A 23,406-nucleotide genomic window follows, 5' to 3' on the forward strand; every position below is an offset into this window, starting at 1 on the left:
ACATCACGCCTCTCGGATATGACAAACCCTGTATTCTATTATGCTTAAGAAAGTTTAGACCATTGTGGAATGTTAATACGTCACCCAACCGAGTCGCTCAATTGGATGAGCCGTCTGAACGTGTATGACTGTAGTCACACTGCACGGGCGTTGGGGGTAAGGGACGTTGCTGTCTATTCAGAATCTTCAAGCCTAATGCATTACCCAGTGACATGTCTTATGACAGGGGCGTTTGGGACCAGTGTAATATGTACAAGGTCACTACCTATTCATGAGCCAGCATTCCATAATCTCGGTAAAGTAACTGATGAAATCATAGTATGCACTTGTTTTAACCTTATCTGAATTACAAATTTTATCGCATTTACTTTACTTTATCTTATATAACTAGAAAACTCAAAAATTAGGTATAAACCACCACTCCTTCACTTTAGAATTATCTTAAGCTTTAATTATAGGTTTGATTCTACTGATATCTAAAAAATACGACCCTAGGTCATACTTTTCTTACTCATAATAAGGAGTAGTACGATTTAGGGCCCGTTAAATATAAATTTAAAACTATTGATCCCCCCTCTTGGCAGCTGATTCTGACGCCTTGCGGCCTAACGACACTGCATAAATAAAACTGTCCGTTTTGGCCATATCGAGAGAGTGATATCAGCAGTCTCCGCCAATAATAAATCAATGGCCCAGTATTGAAGAGTTAAATTATGTAAGTCGTTACTAAATGTAGATGTGCTTTTAATCCATGACCTACTAAGGTACTTTCATAATCGCTCCTGATGAAAGTAAAAACGTGAACCAAGTGAACTAACACGTGCTAACAAGTAAATGAGTGAATCTTGCACGAGTGAATGGAATGCTGTTGACAAGTCGAATTAATACACAATCAGACATGCTCTAAAGTGTTTTAGTGTACAACATGATATATAAATTATGTTTAACTGATTGTGTATTGATAATATTTGATGTACAAATCACTTTTTTTAAAATCATTCCTTACATGATTGTCCCACGGTCGTCCTATGTGGCAAAAAGCCACACCCAAAATTGGGTAATGGGGCGTGGATTTTATCCTTGAGATGGTTTTGGGGAGGAAATTCTCGGAAGAAGTAAAGAGACATAAGATTTGTGTTTTGTTTTTCTTTTTAAAAAAAAATGAAAATTTTGTTACGATTCTTTATCTCGGAAAGAGAAAAAAAAACAAAGATAAAACAAGAAACACATATGAGGCTCAAAAGCAGTAAACTAGCTCCACCAACAAAGCCAACCTAAAGCTAACTAAACTCGAGTCTCGACTTGAATTTACGATCTACACAACCTATACTCACATGATAACAAAATTAAACCAAATACATAAGCAACCAACTAAACAACTTCAAAGTCAAAAAACTAACAATCGCCGATGTTGTTGTCGGCCTAGCCTTGAACGAAAAGGTTGACTCGATTTTGATCTTGTCACTGGTGGAAGTTCTCACCGGGGTAGAATCTAAACTACCATTCCTAAACTCGTCAAAAAAACTCCCTTAATCTAACACACGAGCCGACCCTGAACCCACGTAAGACCAATTAAAAACTCCGTCTCTTTGAGTGTCTTTGAAGGTATTTTGAATCGAAGCACCCACCTCGTCATCATACTACAATCATGTAAGCAAAATGAACTATCTGTCGTGATCTTCTTCTTAACCTTAACTTCCGTCTTGGCTCCACCTTTAAGACCAATTTCTTCACCCCGAATGTACGAAATTTGCTCGCATGAACAAGCCAACCCCAACAAAAACCTTTACAAGCCGTCTCCGCACAAATACAAAACTTTTTGCCCGCGCTATTATCCGTAGCAACATTAGCCAAATTATCAAGAAGAGCACTAGTCGACCCGTTACACGCAGTTGGCTTTAAAATCTCATAATTCGCCATTTTTTACTCTTAGGTTCAAAACCTTCAACACTAAGAGCATTATCGATCTCATCAAAATGAACCGCATACGGAGTAGAATTCGACATATCAACACCACAAGACTCTTTACCCTTACTGATCATATATATAGGCATATATATGTATATTTTAAGTGTAAAAGGCAATCCAAATGCAAATGCAAGCAGAACCGCAGAAATAAACAACAACTGCATACTGCGCAATTACACTGCGGAAGCCTGCATAAAGTGAGATTCCAAAGATGTACCGCATAAACATTGCAGATTAGTGAAGTGTGCGTGAACATTGGTTCCGCGAAGGTTCCAAACCTATAAATAGGGAGCTTGGCCTCTCATTTTAGGTTGTTAATTCTGTGCAATTGCTCTAGCCTTTTGTGATTCACTTGTGACTATGCCCAAGTATCAATCATAATCGAGCTAAGGTAATGCAATCAAGACCGGTACATTGTGAGTGATCACTTTAATCTAAGTGAAAGACGATCATAAGGTCTCAAAAACATTATCAACACAACCATCCACACCTCATTGCACTCAATTCCTAAATTAGATCTTGAATTTAATTTAGGATTGATCAAATGACGCCATCCATGGGATACGAATTAGAATTGAATCAAATCCGATAGATTTATTTCGCGCAATCGAGTGATTTAATTCAGAATTCAATTTTAATCGTGTTCTTGTATAAAGAATTGCAGGTCTATACATCTACAGTGCTTGATTAATGATTTGGACAAAAATGAAAAGGTTGAACAACAACGCAGTTGTTAACAAAACTGCGAAAATGTCAACGCTTCAATGCCGACAAAATAAAAAATTTAAAAATGATTCAAAAGCAGCAGATCTCGCAAATTTAAAGCGAAAATGGTTAGCAATACCAAATTCACTCAAAGACGAATTAAACAGTGCAAATATGCAACAACTACAAGATGTAAGTGTAATAACGCAACAAACGCAAAAAGCTAACACGGTTAGAAATATTTCAAATGAATATGCACACATGCAAGAAGCGAAAGTAGTAAGCATGGTTAATAAGCGAAAGAAGGTTCACAAAAGAAAAGCTGCATAAACGCTCGAAAAATGGCAACTTGCGCCAATAACGTTTCCGCCAATGCAAAACTATGGCATGATTGATGCACCAGTAATTGTGTCCTGTAAAATCTCAAACACAGGAATCACAATTATGAAAGTGCATGTAGACACTGGAAGTAGTGTGGACATCATATATTAGCAGTGCTTTCGTAAATTACCAGAAAGCATTAAGGCAGAGCTGATACCTACTGCAGTCTCGTTATCTGGCTTTGCAGGAGAGTCCACATGGACGGTTGGGCAGCTACCACTGAAAATAGAGCTTATTAACAGACGCAAAACTAATGCGCCAAGCATGGCTAGATCTATACGTTATGCGACCTGCCTCATGCTATAACATGTTGTGGCGGCGCTCTGCGCTATCAAAATTTGGTATCATTCCCTCGACTATACACGGAATGATAAAGTTCTCGATATGAAAAGGTGTTGCAACAATGAATTTTGTAATAATACAACCAATCTGTGCAACTGTTAATACGCAAGGGGCCGTGATAGAAAGAGCATGTGCAGAAGATAATATGGTTGTAATAAATCACGCATATCCAGAACAAACTATCAAAATTGGAAACAATTTGGATGCGGATGTTAAAAAGCAGTTAGTGCAATTGCTTATAGAAAATATGGATGTCTTTGCGTGGTGTGAGCAAAACATGACTGGTGTTTCGCGAAAAATTGCGGTACATAGACTTAATACAAATCTTGCGTTAAAACCAATAATTCAGAAATGCAGAGGTATGGCTCTAGATCGTATGAAATGGTTAACTGGAGAAGTAACTAAACTTGTTGAAGCAAGAATTCTGGGCGAAGTAAAGCATCAAACATGGGTTGCAAACCCAGTGCTTGCTAAAAACAGCTGACGGATCGTGGCGGATGTGCATTGATATTAAAGATATCAATAAAGTTTGCCCTAAAGACAACTATCCGCTGCCAGAAATCGATTGAAAAGTGGAATCGCTGCATGAATATCCTTTTAAGTGCTTCCTAGACGCGTACAAAGGGTATAATCAAATTCCAATGGCGGAAGAAGATGAGGATAAAACCGCGTTTCATACGAGCAAAGGCATATATTGTTATATCAAGATGCCATTTGGACTTAAGAATGTTGGTGCTACATATCAACGCTTGATAGATAATGCATTCAAAAGTCAAATTGGGCGCAATCTTGAAGCGTATGTGGACTATTTGGTCATAAAGAGCAGAACGCAAGATCAAATTCTCAAGATGTTGCAGAAACATTCGAAAATTTGTGAAGAATTAACATGAATTTAAATCCATCAAAGTGCAATTTTAGCGAAAAAGAAGGAAAGTTTTTGGGATATGATGTTACTGAGCAAGGTATTAAGGCTAATCCCAAAAAGATAGCCGCAATTGAAAATATGACTGAACCAAAAACAATAAAGGAAGTGCAAAGTTTAATAGACAAGTTAGCGGCTTTGACTAGATTCTTGTCAATGGAAAAATTCTATATCTTTTATCTCAAATGAAAATGAGGCTTTTGGATTAGTGTTGGTTGCAGAACGCGAGAAAACGTAAAAGTCAATCTACTTTGTGAGTAAGGCACTCACAGAAAGTGAGATTAACTATGCGCCAATGGAGAAATTTGTATACGCATTACTATTAACTTCAATAAGATTGCGGAGGTATTTCTAGGGGCATCCTATTCATGTTTTAACTGATTTGCCTGTTAAACAAGTTCTAAATAAGCCTGAAATATCTGGAAGGATTGCTAAATGGGCAATTGAGTTCGAATCCTATGAAATAACTTACCTTCCGCGAACTTCTGTGAAGGGGCAAGTTCTTGCAGATTATCTTGCAGAAATGACTGGCGAATTCGAGGTCATTCATGAAAGAACAGAGTTGAAACCTGCGAAAGGTGAAACATGTGATTTATTTACTGATGGCGCGTCATGCACAGAAGGCCCAGACGCAGGATTAGTTTTAACAAGCCCAATTGGCGAGGAACATACATACGCATTGCATTTCAACTTTGCCGTTACAAATAATGAAGCCGAGTATGAAGCGCTACTCTCTGGATTAAGCAATAAAATGAATATCACTAAGTTACGCGCATATGTTGATTGACAGTTGGTTTCATATTAGTTTAGTTGCTCATTTGATGCGCATGAACTTTCTATGCAGAAGTATTTGCAATTGCTAAAAGAGGCTGCAGAAAAGTTTGAGCATTTTGAGCTTACGCAAGTTTCAAGAAGTTAAACAAAAAAGAAAATGCATTAAGTAAATTGGTGGCTTTAACTTTTTCGCATTTCCAAAAGCAAGTATGGGTAGAGGAGTTGCCCAACATGGCAATTGATGGCGGATTAATTGTTGCGGCTATTGAGGAAATACAACCAAATTGGATGGATTCTATCATTGCAAATCTGCCCAATAATACATTGCTAGAAGATAAGAATGAAGCAAGATTAGTGCACATAAGATCACCTATGTATATCATTGAAAATGACGTCTTGTATCGTAAATCTTATTACGGGCCATTAATGCGTTGTGTAGGACCAGCAGAGGCGGAGATGATCATTGAAGAAGTACATAGCGGTTCTTGCGCAATACATTCTGGTTACAAAACCATTGCGTCAAAAATTATGCGAATGAGTTACTTTTGGCCAACCTTGTATCGTGATGTTGCAAAAATAGTAAAAAGATGCAAAAGTTGCCAAAGGCATGCACCGCAGAACCGAAAGTCAAGGCATGACATGATCACAGTAAACTCGCCATGGCCATTTTACAAATGGGCGATTGATATTGTGGGACCATTTCCTGTGGGAGCAGGGAATGTGAAGTTCTTAATTGTGACAATTGATTATTTCACCAAGTGGGTGGAAGCGAAAGCGTTACGTACAATTAAAGGAGTGCAAGTGCAAAATTTCGTGTGGGAATATATCATTTGTCAATTTGGTATTCCCCGCGAAATTGTAAGCGATAATGGTGGACAGATAGCGAAAGATCCATTCAAAATTTGTGCGAAGAAATGAACATTGTGCAAAAATTTACTTCAGTTGCGCACCCACAAGCTAATGGGTTGTGCGAAGTTACTAACCGCGAGATTGTTAGCGGAATTAAAAAGCCATTAAATGAAAAACGCACTGGATGGGTTGATGAACTATCCAATGTGCTATGGGCACATCGCACAACATTTAAAAAGAGTACTGGCAAAACACTTTTTAGTCTTGTATATGGCTCAGAGGCAATGATTCCCGCAAAAATCCTTGTGCCAACGCATAGGGTGGCCAATTTTGATGAAACTGCGAATAATGAAGCTTTATGCGAAAATTTGAATTTTGTGGAAGAACGCAGATTAATGGCTGCGATAAGAGAAGCGAATAACAAGCAACAGATTGCGAAATATTATAACAAAAAGGTGCGTGCTTTAGCCTTCGATGTTGGCGAGCGGGTTTTGCGAAATAATGAAGCAAGCCGCGCAGAAAATGTTGGTAAATTAGGGCCCAATTAGGGAGGTCCCTACCAAATAATAGCAAAACGCGGTTGGTTCATATAAGCTCGCAGACGTTGAAGGAACAATCATTCTTAATGCATGGCATGCTATGCCGTTAAAAAGATATTACGCGTAAGTTGCAAATTGCACAATGATGGTTAGCGCAGAAAAACTCAGAAAAATTGTGACTTTGTATTCAGAAATGTATATGAAATCCTTGCAGATAAATGATAAGTGTTGTATGTTATTCTGAATAGGGAATTTTAAGATTGCGGTTTAACTCAGTTATTTACAAAATGGTTACAATCCATACAAACGAGTAAACACGCAGTACTTTTAATAGCGAAGGAAAAGACTGCTATAATAGAACACAAATTATACTTGAAGTGTTAGCGAAATGTTGGAACTCATATATATTAATTTTCTAAGATTGTGAATTTGCCCAACTTAGATGCTTCGTGGCGCATTTTAAACGCAGTTTTTTGCCTAAGGATCATTTCGGCGGACTTAGAAGATTCTTAATGTATATCGATTATACGATAAAAGATTGTTTCGTGATAGTAAATATTTATTATGTGCACAATAATGAATATTTAAATTGCAAAGGACAAGTCTAGCAATTACGAATATAAATTGAAACAAAGCGCTATAAAAATAAACAATTGCAATTGAATTTGATAAATGGAACTTTATTTTATTAAAAAAGACGCAGAGACAGCTGCGCCACTGTTACAAAAATGCGCTAATTATTGCGCTTAAAAATAGTGAGTATAGTTGATGATTGCTAAATCAGATTCGAAGAATGTAACATATTAACTGTGAATTTATATATCTCTCGGGTATTACCTACCCGGTAAAAAAAAGTTTTCACAATTAATATTTTGTACTAAAGAATTTTATTACAGTCTTTATAAAAATATTTATATGTATATATTTTCTTTAAATGTAACATAGATTTAATGAGTTAATATTAAATTAAACTCATTTGATTTATGGTTGAAACTAGAATTGAATAATCCCTAAACTTTAGAAATTTCATAACTTTTACGGAGTATTTCTTTAATGTAATTGAAATTATGAATCAATACTTCGTTATTTGTTGATGTATGATATTTGATTCGTAGAATTCTTGTGAATTTTGCAAGACACGGATGATGATTTCTAGAAATTTTTGAGTATATCAAAAATGAAGGTGTAATATCAAACATGTATTTGAATAATACACTTAGTTTATTATGAAACAGAATTCATTGGATTTGAAACAAAGATTGTAGTTAACGTAAGTCGTTAATGAGGGATGTACATCATTGCATATTAGTAATATGAACTAACCGAGTAGTATCTACCCTTTTCAATTCATACATAATAGCTTAGTACGAAAAGATATATTACGGTTTTAAAAATTTGTAAGATATACATATAAATTCTTCAGAGGGAATGAGTTAATACTTCATAACTCGTTGATACAATATACTCGTTGTTGATTAGTGATGATGTCCGCGGTGATTATGAAACTGGCAATGCTTGTGATGTTGTAGATGATGCCGGTGCTGGTGATGCTGTCGGTACTAATGACGTTGTATAACAAGTCTAGCTTGTAAATCGCGCACCATTCCTGTCAGGGTTTTACTTCATTATTCCTATCCGCCCACTCATCTGATTTACAATTTGAACCAAAATATGTAATTTCTAAAACTTTTAGAAACCTCATATTCTCTGCAGAATATTTCTTCGATGATGTTATGAAACAATACTTTATCTTTTGTTGTGTTAGTATTCCTTGATATCTACAGGGTGTTTGACGTTGATGCACGTGGGATAGATTGTGAAATTGAGGTTCGCGATGCGTTTGTTGTTGGTGGTAGTAATGGTACTGTTGCTGTTGTTGTCGGTATCTAAAAGTAAAAGCTAACTTTCTACAAGTTTTGAACATCAAGGTTGTCTCTTTATTGTATAAACACAATAAAGCTTCAACCTGTTGATGCCGGTGTTGCTGTTGGTGCTTGTAACCTTTGCACTATATTCTCTAAAGCCACTACCCGAGCGCGAAGCTCGTTGACTTCTTCTATTACATCGAGGTGGTTGTCGGTTCGGACGAGCGGATGAATAAGATCTAAAATTTGAGATAGTATATAGTCATGACGAGATACTCTGAAAATGAGAGAGAAAATGGTATTACAAACAGGTTCGCCGGTAAGTGCTTCAGGTTCTTCACCAAGAGCGAAATTTGGTGGATGGAATGGATCACCTTCTTCTTGTCTCCAATGATTGAGGAGGCTACGAACCCATCTCCAATTCATTCAGAATAGATGATGGCTGATTGGTTGATCCATTCCAGTCACACTGCTTTCGGAGCTTGAGTGGGATTCCATTTCGGAATCCGAGGGACTTGAACTAATGACGAATTCCATTTCGTACGGATGAATAAAGAATTTTTCGTTATGAAATGATTTTTCGGCTATCGGGTGGTATTCTAATTACATAGAATATCTATAAATATAGAGCAAAAGATTTCGTAGATTACGAAGAAATTTACGGAATATGTCAGGCAAAGTTTACAGTAACAGATACGCTAAGATATGAATTAGCAGATACGCTAAGATATGAATTTTGTCTATACACTATTCATGCAATCAATGCAATAAGATGTGTCTAGACTAAGAATGATAAGCAGGAAATTTTCTAAGGATGATAAGTAGATGATTTCTGACTAGAAATGATAAGCAAAACTTTTGACATGCAGTTAAGGTCGAAGTCCAGACTCACTAATGCATCCTAACAACTATTAGTTAGACACACTAATGCAAAACCTAGTTCGCTAAGACCACCGCTCTGATACCACATGAAGTGACCCGTCCTAATCCATAAGGACGAATGCAATAACGTATGGTTACATTGCGAGGTATTTGACCTCTATATGATACATTTTACAAACATTGCATTCGTTTTTAAAAGACAAACTTTCATTACATCGAAAGTTGACAGGCATGCATACCATTTCATAATATCCAAACTATAAATGACCTAATCTGTCATTTACTTAATAATAATCCTGTTTGAAATCAACGACTTGAATGCAATGTCTTTTGAAATATGCCATGAATGACTCCAAGTAATATCTTTAAAATGAGCAAATGCACAGCGGAAGATTTCTTTCAATTCTGAGAATAAACATGCTTAAAAGTGTCAACCAAAAGGTTGGTGAGTTCATTAGTTTATCGTAAGCAATCAATTCCATAATATTTATAGACCACAAGATTTCATTTTCGTAATAATTCTACACTCGCAAGTGTATAAAAATCATTCATATGATGGACACCTGGTAACCGAACTAACAAGGATGCATATAGAATATCCCCCGCGTACTCGCAAGTATGCTATATAACGGCAATCGTAATCACCTTTTTAAATCGAAGTACTAAAGCATTCTAAATTCCAAAATGGGGTTTGTTAGACCCATAGATCTATCTTTAGGATTCGCGTCAATTAGGGTTCATTTTCCTAATTCTTAGGTTACAGACTTGAAGGGGCGATATTCGATTTCGATAATCCAACCATATAATGTAGTTTCGATTACTTGTGTCTATTTCGTCAAACATTTATAAAAGCAGTGCATGTATTCTCAGTCCCAAAAATATATATTGCAAAAGCATTTAAAAAGGGAGCAAATGAAACTCACAATACTGTATCTTGTAGTAAAAATACATATGACGTCATTGAACAAGTGTAGGGTTAGCCTTGAATTCATGAACCTATATTAAGTATATATATATATATATATATATATATATATATATATATATAATGGTCAATATCTGTCTAACAATTTAGGTCAAGTCGTAGTGTATCACAATCCTAATGCTCGAGATCGATATGCAAAAGTCAACAAAAGTCAATTTGACCCAAAATGATTTACAAAATCTATACATGTTTATTATATAACTTAAATAGTCTTTTTATATATTTAAATATATTTATCAGGTTTTATTAGAGTATATAATATAAATCATTTATTAATAAAAATTTATATAAAAAAATTTATATATAATAAAAATATACTTTTATATATCTTAAGTAATAAAATTTATAAAGTTCATTTAATATCATAAAAATATAGTGGTATGTATTATTAATGTAATTATATTACATATGGTAAATTATCTTTGTATCACATATTCATTTGATAAAATAATATTGATAATAATAATAATAAGTAAAAGTTGTATTATTTTGTAATAATAATAGTTATTATTATTCTTCTAATAATAATAACATTTTTTATATTTACTAAAGATGATATTATGATAAAATGATAATTCTAATCATGATAATCTTAATAATAACGATACTTTTTAATATTAACAGTAATAAGAATATTTTATAAAAATAATAATTCTATTCAAAATAATATTTTTTAATAATAATAATACTAAAATGATAATAATAATGATATTTTATAATAACAATGATATTTCTATTAAAAATGATAATTTTAATAAAAATGATAGTTTTGATAAAAATATTAATTATTCTAATAATAATAATAATAATAATAATAATAATAATAATAATAATAATAATAATAATAATAATAATAATAATAATAATAATAATAATAATAATAATAATAATAATAATAATAATGACGATAATAACGACGATAACGATAACGATAACGATAACGATAACGGTAACGATAACGAAAATAATAATAATAATAATCATTTTAACAATAATACTTAAAATTATAGATAATTCAATTGACGATATCTTTTAATCCGTTCATCGAAATCATACGCTTTCTAAATGAAAAGTTATTAATTTTTCGTCAGATTTCCAACGACATGCATATCATATACCTTATCTCAGTAGCATATGTATTAAATTCATGATTTATCATAAACTATATATTGACAAAATAAAATATACAAGCATGCATAATCATAAGTACTCGAGCACTAGTCAGGGATACACTATTAATATATAAAAGATAAGATATGAGTGCTCACGTATCAATATTGAGATTCAATATTGCAGGAAAGTATGTAGACGCAATGGAGATGATAAACACTAGTTTGACCTCACGAGCTATACCCCCGAACATACCCATAACCTCCATAGCTATAACCCATAATTTCCTTAACTCTATTCTTCTCGAAAAACCCATTTAAAATAACTTGGACATCACTCCGTCGTAATATTTTATGTATAATAATACTAAAAATAATACTCCTAGTTATAAGGTGAATAATAACATTAATCTTAATAATAATAATAATAATAATAATAACATTTATTATAATATATATATAGAGAGAAAATGCGAGAGATAGATCAGAGTGAAAAATGAAAATGAATATCACAAACTGCAATTCACTCGTTTTAAACACACTTGACACCACCTACCACCCATGCGATCGCATGGGGTTTGCATGGTTTATCCATGCGATCGCATGGTTAACAAATGCAACTCACAATCAACCAATCTCGTTTACCGACACTTATATTATACATATATATATTTATTTAATATATAATATATTTAATCTTTAGAATTAATTAAATATTATATTATATTCTCGTGCATAGTTGATTTGTAATTTTAGCACCGATGAATTGTACGTTGACGCTCGACTTACGTGCCGGTTCCGGTTTCTCGAACACTTTTTCGTACGCTTAGAAAACTTGTACTTTACGTTATGTGACGTGTACCTTTATCAATAATTAGACTTAAATCAATGAAAAATATCCCACTCAAAGTGTAACTTATTCATTCGAGTGTTTTGGTCATTTGCTTCTTTAAATCAACTTTTTACTATATATACAAACATATATATATATATATATATATATATATATATATATATATATATATATATATATATATATATATATATATATATATATTCTCGTGCATAGTTGATTTGTAATTTTAGCACCGATGAATTGTACATTGACGCTCGACTTACGTGCCGGTTCCGGTTTCTCGAACGCTTTTTCATACGCTTAGAAAACTTGTACTTTACGTTATGACGTGTACCTTTATCAATAATTAGACTTAAATTAATGAAAAATATCCCACTCAAAGTGTAACTTATTCATTCGAGTGTTTCGGTCATTTGCTTCTTTAAATCAACTTTTTACTATATATATATATATATATATATATATATATAGAGAGAGAGAGAGAGAGAGAGAAAAATATCCCACTCAAAGTGTAACTTATTCATTCGAGTGTTTTGGTCATTTGCTTCTTTAAATCAACTTTTTACTATATATACAAATATAAATATATATATATATATATATATATATATATATATATATATATATATATATATTCATTTAGAAATATAAGTTTATATATATTATAAATATTTATTTAATAATATAATATTTAGTTTTTCAAATACTAATTATATTTCAAAGTATAATTTAAGATCGTTTTCATAAAAGGAATTATTATATCATATAACGTTTTCATTTTAAAACTTAACTAAGTATAGTTCATTTATGTACTAGCGTTTATTTTAACTTCTAAACGTACTAATCCAAATATCAATAGAATCAATAAGCGAGTGCTACAATCGTTTACATAATAAATTTGAAATCAAATATATCTAATATATATAAACACGTTTTAAATACACATTGTAAGTTATTTATATATTTAACAACCAATATTCCAACTCGCATTAATTAATCAAAGACATTTTAAATAATCAAGTTCTATTATATCGAGAAATGTTTTCGTACATTTGAAACTAAATCAATTGATTATTATGTAATCTAGCCTTCCACCAACTTTTGTCTAATTCTCGATATTTGACACTTTATTCCTTTTTGTAAACCACTTTACCAATTATTCTGAATACCGTTAAAAAGGAAAGGTTTTCTAAATCAAAGTGGACCTCTCAACAGAGACTCGTAATCATACAATGTATCAGAAAAATCAATCATTTTATATTATCTTCTAATTCCATCGATAAACATAATGAAACAAATACGTTCATGTAAAGTATTATACATTTAATACTTTGTTAATATTCTCAAGTTATAATATATATACATATATATAATCCTATCCATTTATATAGTGGTTCATGAATCGTCAGAATTTGGTCGAGGTTAAATGAATGTATGAACACAGTTTAAAATTCTTGAGATTTATCTTAACAAACTTTGCTTATCGTGTCGGAATAATATAAAGATAAAGTTTAAATTTGGTCAGAAATTTCCGGGTTGTCACACAAAAACATGTCGGGATTCCAAAAGTTTTTGCCCAAAGAAGGGCAAGTGTTGGCGTAACAATGAAAATTGTAACTTTGCAGCGACTTTAGCGGATACTGCTTCATCGCACTCAGTAGTGCGCACTTCAAGTTCTTTTTTCACTACCTTATTGGCTTCTAACAAGTTCTTTTCATCAATTTCCTTTGCAGACAATTGCTTCTTCAAGTTTTCCGCAACCTTGTTGGCAGTTTTGAGGTTTGCGGAAAGAGTGGAGCATTGCTGCAGGGCTTGGACAGTTTTGGCACGTTCATTTTCAACTTTGCGCCTCTCAGACTTAAGTAATTCATAAAATTGCTCTTCGCGAGCAATCATGTCGAAGGCCGAGTTGAAAGCCATATAGAAGTTCTGCATAAAGCATTTGTGAGCATCAGCGGAGTTGAGTTTCAAAAACTCACGACGCAAATCTTCTGGGATTGCCAGCTTCATCTTCTCATACTGCTCTGTAGCAGCAGATGGAGTGGCACAAAAATACCCAGGAAGACCGTCAATTCTCACTGAGCTAACTGGATTTGTTGGAGTATGAAACATATCATCATATTTCGTGAGGGATAGCTGGCTGGACTCGGGTGGAGTACTAGCTTGATCAGCTGCAAAACATGCATAAAAAGAAAATAAATTGATTAGCATCGAATACACCCAGTAATGTGATGCAATTGAAAAATTGTGAAATTGCTAAATAAATGATAATGCAAAAATAAACTTACTAGTTTTTTCTTCAGAATTAAAGTCTGAAACAATTGGATTCTCGAACAAGTCTTTAGTGCTTGATCGAATTATTTTCTGTTGGAGTGTAACAGGAGAAACATATTTGCGTTTGTTTCTCTCAGCCTCTGCGGCCGTTGATGCCGCCGCATCTTTTTTGGATGATGACGAAGGGGTTTTCGTTTCTAGGCTTCTAAGCCATGAAGCAATGACGCTTTTGAGGTTATCTTTATGACTGATTTCTTGAATCTTCATTTTAAATATTGAAGTGATGAAAGTGAAATGGCAATATGAGTTTTGCTAAATTGCATTCGCTGATATATATAGTTGAATTGAGAAAGCAACGGTTGCATTTAACGGCTATAAGTGTGCAAATGCATCGACGGCTAGAAAAGAGCCGTTAGAAAATACTGATGGGACGCGAACTGTCTGCAGATGCATTACTTTATACGTAACAAATATATTTTTGCGGACCATTTGTAAAACACATTTTAACTACATTTTTTAGAGTTTATTATGTTATATTTTCTGCATAAATATAACACAATCAACTGGGAGGACTTGATCATATATATAGACATATATATGTATATTTTAAATGCAAAAGACAATCCAAATACAAATGCAAGCAGAACCGCATAAACAAACAACAACTGCATACTGCGCTATTACACTGCGGAAGCCTGCATAAATTGAGATTGCGAAGATGTCCCCCATAAACATTGCGGATCAGTGAAGTGTACGCGAACATTAGTTCTGCGAAGATTACAAACCTATAAATAGGGAGCTTGGCCTCTCATTTTAGGTTGTTGATTCTGTGCAATTGCTCTGACCTTTTGTGATTCACTTTTGACTATGCCCAAGTATCAATCATAATCGAGCTAAGGTAATGCAATCAAGACCGAGACATGGTAATTGATCACTTGAATCTAAGTGAAAGACGATCATAAGGTCCCAAAAACGTTATCAACACCACCATCCACCCCTCATTGCACTCAATTCCTAAATTAGGTCTTGCATCTAATTTTGGATTGATCACTTACCTTGAACAAAACTGCCGCCCATTGAAATCTTTGAGCCACCCGAGTCCACCTCACTCTTTTGATTTACCTCAACTGGAGCAACAACTGTATCAAAACAGCCCGAGGCCAACAAGACCGAATCAACCAACACCGTCTCGACATCATCACCGAGAACCTCATTTTGTTTACCCAAATTTGTCTCCGAACAATTCAATTTATCCGGTATCGAAGATGCAACATTAACCACAACCAGAATCCATCAAAACTTCATGGTACAGTTGGCCAACGAAATCACCCCCCGAGGAAAATCCATCCTCAATAATTAGGCAAAAATTTGTCAAGTACCCCACTTCATTTTATCTCTTTCGACTCAACTCTCACTCATATTTTATCACATCAACATCACATCTCTCACTTACATTCAACTCACACTACTATAACTTCACATTTTCAATTTATATCGTCTCGTTGTTGAAAAATTCACACTACCAACCCAAATCCTTTACCGTAACCAACGATCTTATAAATAACTAAAGAATGAAACTGCCGAGTAATTCTAGATTTATTTTTTATTATCTCTTTAGATCAGAAAATATACCGAGTAATTATAGATTGTAGGTAGTCCTAAAACCTATGCCTGAAATTGCGACTAACAAAATTTTGGGACACATATCTGTGAGTTTATTATTATTTTATTTGAATAACAAGATTGGAGTTACTGATTGGATTCCCAAAGGAGTTCACATCACCCGATCATATCCATTTTTCGTGTCAAGGATGTTTCACCGAATAACTGTCACAAGACAGACTATGCGTGTAGTCACCCTGAGAAGCACCCCATGAACAACTGTCATAGGACAATCTCAGGCGACGACTACATAACCAACTGCAAACTAAATTGCATTGTGAAATCCGCAGGCGAGACTTGAATTCGAGACCTCACCGACATTCAGAAAGGCGAGAACCACTCAGCTAAATGAAGATGATTTATTTATTAGTTTATTACCCAGTATGAAGAAGTAAGTCGACATAATTTTAAGTCTAAATTCCAAGAGTATATTAGCAAATTTATGAAAACGATATAAGAAATGTGTAAGTTGGGTGGTTTAGTTGATTTCTAACCAGCTAGTTAGCTATAAGGTTGACATATTGTAAAGTGATAGGTTGAGTATGGGACAACAGATGTAAAGTCACTATCATTTTGTTTTGACATATAACCTCTTGTTCACATGCAAGTTGCAACATACATACATACATACCCAAAAACACGTTCCATATTTATCGTTCTAAACCGATAGATGGCCTAGTCTAGGAAAACTTTCTTCTTATAGTTATAGACGTTGAAGTTCGATTAACTATTTAAAGATATTGTAGTATATGAGATTATGATGTTTTCATATAAGTTTTCTTATTCAAAGTTTATTGAAGATATTCTTTTTTTTTTTTTTTGAAATGCACATCTTATTGAATTAATTCCATATAAGTAGAATTATGGTCGCTAAACCCCATCTAATCAATAAGATCCGTTAAGCAGGTTGTTAGGGCCACTTGACTTATAAGTAGTAGTATCACTTTGATCTTATATAAGCATCCACTTTTTTAAACAATTAAGCTTTCATTTTAATTTTTTGTATGAATATGATTTATTATGATTTTTAAACACTGATATTAAGGTCACTGATCATAGCATTACCCACTCACCAAAACATATTCAGGAAGTCACATTATCAAATGTACGTTACTTTAATTATGTTATACGGAGTAACATTATTCAGACATTTAGACCATATTTTCTTTACAAACATCGTCCGCGAATCTTCAAACAAAAATGTGATAAATAAAACATCACCCATAACTTGTTTCGATGAAAATCATGCTTAGACACTACGCTGGAATCTGATTGGTTGCTTAGAGCGTAAGGTGTCGCGGGTCAGTTACACTGTTGGTTCGGCGTCAGTCATGATTGACCGTCAATCGACACCATTCCGGCGTCACTTCCACGTTTTGCTAACCAAAGTCGTGCATGCGACGGTGTGGTGATGGTTGAGTTGGGACCCAAATTTGAAAAACTATTTGTAAACTGAGTTTGATTTTTTTTTTTTTTTTTTCCAGTTATTTTTTCCCTTTTGAAAATATAACGTATTCTCACTTTAAACTATTATTTCTACAATATTTCTCTAAACAAACTAAAAAAACACAATCAAATATAGTAAAAAAAAATGACGACTTCCCCAATCTCTTCCGACGATGAATATACATTTTTTGCAGCTGATATTTTGAATCAACTTCACGATGAGGAGGAAAGTCCAAATACGCAATTTACTCGCCGTTATATTTCTCGTGAGCACCATCTAGCACATCAGCAACTAATGGATGATTATTTTGTCGAAAACTTAAAATACTATGAGTTCAAATAACGATTTTGCATGAGGCAGCGTGTATTCTTTCGAATATGAACAAGTAGTTATTAAAGTTTTGGATGAATGTTTTAATTTTACTTTATTATGATGTTTAATTTTTTTTTTCTAGTAATCCATTTTTTATTTTATTTTGTCTAATTTTAGTTTTTAATTTACAGGGTATTTATTTAATTAAAATGATAAATATTTTTTGTCTCCAAGAGAATGAAAAGTAACACTGAGAATTAATTCAGTCATTTTTAGCAATATCAATTTTTCAGTATTAGTTCAGTCAGCATATAATCATCAACAAAACACTAAAACTACTACAAGATATTGAAACTCATATAAATGATACACGGTACTCTTACAAAAATGTAGCCGTACATTTAAAAAGAGTTAATGTATTGCATGACAGCAAAGATATAGCCGTCACTGATCTTGAGATGAAAGGACTAATTGCAATCTTCTTTATCTTCAGTAAAATTAAAAAATTACTTCATTCTTTTCAATTTAACTGTGCCCAAAAAAAAAAAAAAATTTTTTTTTAGAAAATCTCATAAATTATTTACTTTTTAATTTTACCGTTACATATTTTTACTCCTTTTATCTTATCCACATACTTTAAAAGTATAATCCTCCGTTCTCTAGACAAAAACAAACACAGTTTAAGAAAAAGTACCGTATTTTTTTATTAACTTTTCAGTTTTTTACTTTACTTTTTACCCATCTTTTGTCCTACATGAATAAAAGTAGCGGCATAAAAGATTTTTATCACATTATTGTTTTCTATTTATCAAAGTGGACAATTAATTTGAGAAATTTCAAAATAAAATACTAGACGATAGATTTGAGACGGATGAAGTAATAAAACTTAATATTCTTATTATTTTCTATTTATAAAATTGTAAAATTAAATTGAAAAATTTCAAAATAGAATATTCAATAATAAATTAGGAAAAAGAGTAATTAATACTTCCTCCGTCACAGTTTAATAATTCACAAACAAAAAATACACAGTTTAAGAAACAGTAACTAACACAAGTATTTTTTTGTATACTTTCTAGTTTACCTCTTACTTTTTACCTACATTTTTTGTCTTACTTATATAAATTAAGGGTTTAAAAGTATTCTAACCAATTATTTTTATCTATTTATAAAAGCGGACTATTAATTTGAGACACAAAAAAATGAAATCAGGACTATGTAATTGTGACGGATGGAGTAATTGATAAAATTATGAATTAAAGTTATAATTTTACTCTATACATGTAAAATAAAAATAAAATAAAAATAAAAGTATTTAATATGAATGAAAAACTATTATATATATTTTTTATCTTTTCAAAAAAAAATTATATATATTTTTTATATATTTTATTTGTCTCTAGCAATATACTCCGTAATTGATAGAGTATTAAACACGACAAAACAATAAAAGAAGGAAGCGATGGGGAAGGAAGGGCGGAACAGAAACGAGTCTGCCGAGGTACCTCGAGCCCTGTGCTTACATCTCTTCCGCCGTACCCTTTTTCTTTTGTTCAACTTTTTTTAAATGTTATAATATCACCCTTAAGCTTTTATCAATTTACCATAACTAGACCCATGACAATATTCATTTATACTTTTTTAACTTCAACGGCATTGTCCGTAAAGATTTTATTTATGGGAGGTGATCCGCACACCACCTCTATTTTGCCATACACCACTAAATAAATTTTTTGGACATTTTTACCCTCTTTTTGTTCACCACCAACTCCCCTTAACTTCTCAAAGGAAGGGTAAAACTGTCTAAATAATTGTTTTGATGGTGTATGGCAAAAATAAGGTGGTGTACGGATCAACTCCCTTTATTTATATTCACTTCGTCGTCCACTGTTTTTTTAGATTATTTTAAATTAATCATTTATTTTCATATATAGATATGAATAATAATAATAATAATAATAATAATAATAATAATGTAAAACTTTTTTTTATGTTCTTATTAAAAATACAAAACTAAATAAAAGAGTAAACTAAAATTTTTCTAAAAAACACAAGTGATAATTTTTTTTATTGTGTATTTTTTGTTGGAGAAAATAATAAATATAGGAAGTATGGAGTAGTTTCTTAAATCATTTTTATTAATCATTAGAGTGTGTTGTGGACCACGATATTGTATTATAATACGGAGAACAATGTTTAACATTTAGGAAACTCCACACAAAATTTTATTGAATTTTCAGATTTTTTAAATCATTTAATTAAATAATACGTAGAAATATAAATAAGATTAGAACTTATATTAAAAATACCATTTCTTTAATGAAGCTAAAAAAATCACCGAAGCTTGACTTTAGTGGTATGGGGCGGGATTCACCTTGGAATACTACCAACCCAGGTTCGATTTTCACTCAAACCAGGGAGTTTTTAACTTTTGATGGTACTGCCAACACCAATACGATTTGGGAAAGTCTCTGGGGGTTTTCCCAACTTTCAATGATATTGACATCGTCGCGAATTGAGTTTCCTCTAACGCATGTGTTGGTGACAAATGAGAGCATTCAATGTCGATATCGTCGTTAAAAAAAAAACGAAGCTAAGAAAACATTACCATACATAAAAATTACATTAAAAATTAAACACCTAGTTTAATTAAAATTACTCTCTTCGTCTTATATTTATAGTCAATTATTCAATTTTGGGTTGTTCCAAATTAATTGTCAACTTTTATAAATAGATGAGAATAATACGGTAAAGCTCCTTTATGCCCTTAACTTTTGTATATAAGACAAAAAAATAGGTAAAAAGTAAGGGGTAAAACTGTAAAGTAAGAAATAAGACAATCTAATGTTGAGATTTCTTAAACTGTGTGTTTTTCAACTATGAATTATTAATATGGTACGGAAGGCGTATATAATTTGAAAGCTATTGGGAAATGTTCAAATCTGATCGACAAGGTCATTTTCAAATGGTGGTGAATCTAACACTTTTTCTAAGTGGGCAAAAAATATACCTTAATGATCAAGCATATTTTTACAGGGTTAGTGTGAACCTACATTTAAGTGCAATGATAGGTTTTAAGGACAAACGAGATTCAAACATCCGACGATAGTCGTGGATAACCCACACCGGAATCAGAATGATTTCGGTAGGGTGGCCGAACGTAAGTCTACCAACAACCTAGCATACAAGGTTGAGTGGCCGTAAGACATGAATGATTCATAGTTAGTAGAACATACATGAAATTCTTAGATGAACGAGATGATTGCAAGAATGTTTATTCTTTCAATGTAGTATGCTTTGTTACGTACGAAACGTGACCCCTCTTAGGGTTTTAGACCCATGTATTTATAGACTAGAAATTGAGGTTTGAATAGGATTCTATCCCCATATAATCGTAATCCATTCCATAACTGTAACACCCTAAATAACTAAGGTAATATTTTATGTAATATAATATTGATAAATATATATATATATATATATATATATATATATATATATATATATATATATATATATATATATATATATATATTGTTGACATTATTTTGTATAATAAAAATGGATAATAATTAAGATTTGTTAGTTAAGTTAAAAAGGGACTAGAGATGCAAAGTTAGTTTAAGGACCTCCCATACTATGGTTTTGGTGGAGAGGGTAGAAAGTGCAATTATTGCAAAGATAATTGAATTAAAAATTGTTAAAAGGCTGAAAATAACCATCATATGCAAAAAAAAAAAAAAAAAAAAAAAAAAAAAAAAAAAAAAAAACTCAGAAATTAATGTGTGTTGTGTGCGTGTGTCGACTAGCACCAAGAAGGGAGGAGAAAATCCCAAATTGGAAGATTTAAGTGCATGCAAGTGAAAATTCAAGTAGTTTAGAGTGCCTTAATCATCATAGCAAGTTGCAAATCTTCAATTCCTTCTTCATTTGAGCACAATTAGGGTTCTTAAACTCTAAGAATAAGGTATGAACTTCTAACTTGAATTATCACAAATTTGGTTGTATTTTATGAGAAGAATAACTTAATAAGTTGTTATGAGTTGTGATTGTGCATAATGCAAGTATAAAATGAATTCAAGTGATGTTTAGGTGCAAGTTCATGTATGATATTTTTACAAGTAATGATGTTTTGATATATGATGATTTTAAGGTTGCTAGTAGTTAAAATGGATTTATGCGCACCAAATGTTTGATGAAATGCTTGAGAGAATGATAAGTCCATGTTTGTAAGAGTTAAACTAGAGAAATTGTGTATTTAGGAAAATAATGTTTGTATGATAATGTTTATTATAATGAAAAAGTGAAAAGAAGAGTTAAGAATTTTAAGTATATGAATGTTCATGTGAATGATGAGGTAAAAAGGGGATTAAGAAAGATTAGGTTCAAATGCGTAAGTATATGAAATTGTTGTAAGCATTTGAAAGATGTAAATTCGTTTGAATTATGTTAATGACGAGATTAGCTCATGTATAGGTGCTAATCAAGACAAAGGAACTTCAAGCGACCAAGGAATCTCATTTAACCAAGGTGAGTTTATAGGGGGTAAATTGGGTGGGTCAAGAGTGGCTTAGTGTTCCCGGATTGCATCCGTGCAAGAGGGCGACGACTAAGTGCACTAGTAAGTTAGCTTAGATAGAATTATTAGGCACGCCTAATAATTGTATCTATGGGTGATGATTAGCTTAGGCAAGGACATTAAGCTTGCTTAATGATCTTGTCTATGGTATGACTTAGCTTGGATACCTTGGGTGCCTATGTATATATGTGATGTAATTGAGGTTAGCTTAGGCATATATGTATGCCTATGGTCATGTTTAGCTTAGACACAATTACTAGGTTGACCTTAGTAAGTTGTGTCTATGGTAAGAAGTAGAATCGGATCCGATAGTAAGTAAGCAACCTTCGGGTTGGAAAGGTTAAGTGATGCATTGTTTATGATTAACGATATACGTTCTTTTATTCGCCTATAACTCACTAAGCATGAAAGCTTACCCCTATGTTATGTTTATGTTTTAATAGGAACGAAAGGACATCGTGAAGGTAAGGAGCCTATTTGAGGATAGCAGAGCATCGGCCTTATAGTAAGTGAAAGTGCAAGTCCCTATTTTGAATCTAGCTCTATTGATACCGCTTATCGACGCTAAGACTTTTGTACTCATAAACTATGTTTCTTTTAAAATTTGGGACCAAATGTTATGTTTAAGATGTGTAAACGTATCGCTCATGACTAAGTGATTTTCGAAATGTTTGATGATGTAAGAAACTGTTTAACTAAGTTTGTTTTTGTGTTATGTTGTTAAAAATGGTGTTGGGTGAGAAAGAAATGGTGGAATTGTGATTTTTAAAGCAGGTTGAATTTCAGTACCAGCGACAGCATAGGACCGCGTCGCGAGCCCCTTCGCCGCGCCGCGCCCTTTGGCGTATTTTGATATCAGGAGAACTGAAAAACTGATCTGAGATCCTTTGTCTGGCCGCGCCGCGCCCATATTAGCCGCGCCGCACCCAGACTAGCCGCGCCGCGGCATATCACT

General features: G+C 32.9%; 1 protein-coding gene across 1 annotated transcript; it reads left to right on the top strand.

The window, feature by feature from the left end:
- Positions 1–6,006: 6,006 nt before the first annotated feature.
- LOC139901063 (uncharacterized) lies at positions 6,007–6,489 on the top strand. Its single transcript, XM_071883801.1, has one exon. The coding sequence runs from the start codon at positions 6,007–6,009 to the stop codon at positions 6,487–6,489; it is 483 nt and encodes a 160-aa protein (XP_071739902.1).
- Positions 6,490–23,406: the final 16,917 nt, after the last annotated feature.

This window comes from Rutidosis leptorrhynchoides, chromosome 3 (genome assembly GCF_046630445.1).
Source record: "Rutidosis leptorrhynchoides isolate AG116_Rl617_1_P2 chromosome 3, CSIRO_AGI_Rlap_v1, whole genome shotgun sequence".
Taxonomy (NCBI): Eukaryota; Viridiplantae; Streptophyta; class Magnoliopsida; order Asterales; family Asteraceae; genus Rutidosis; species Rutidosis leptorrhynchoides.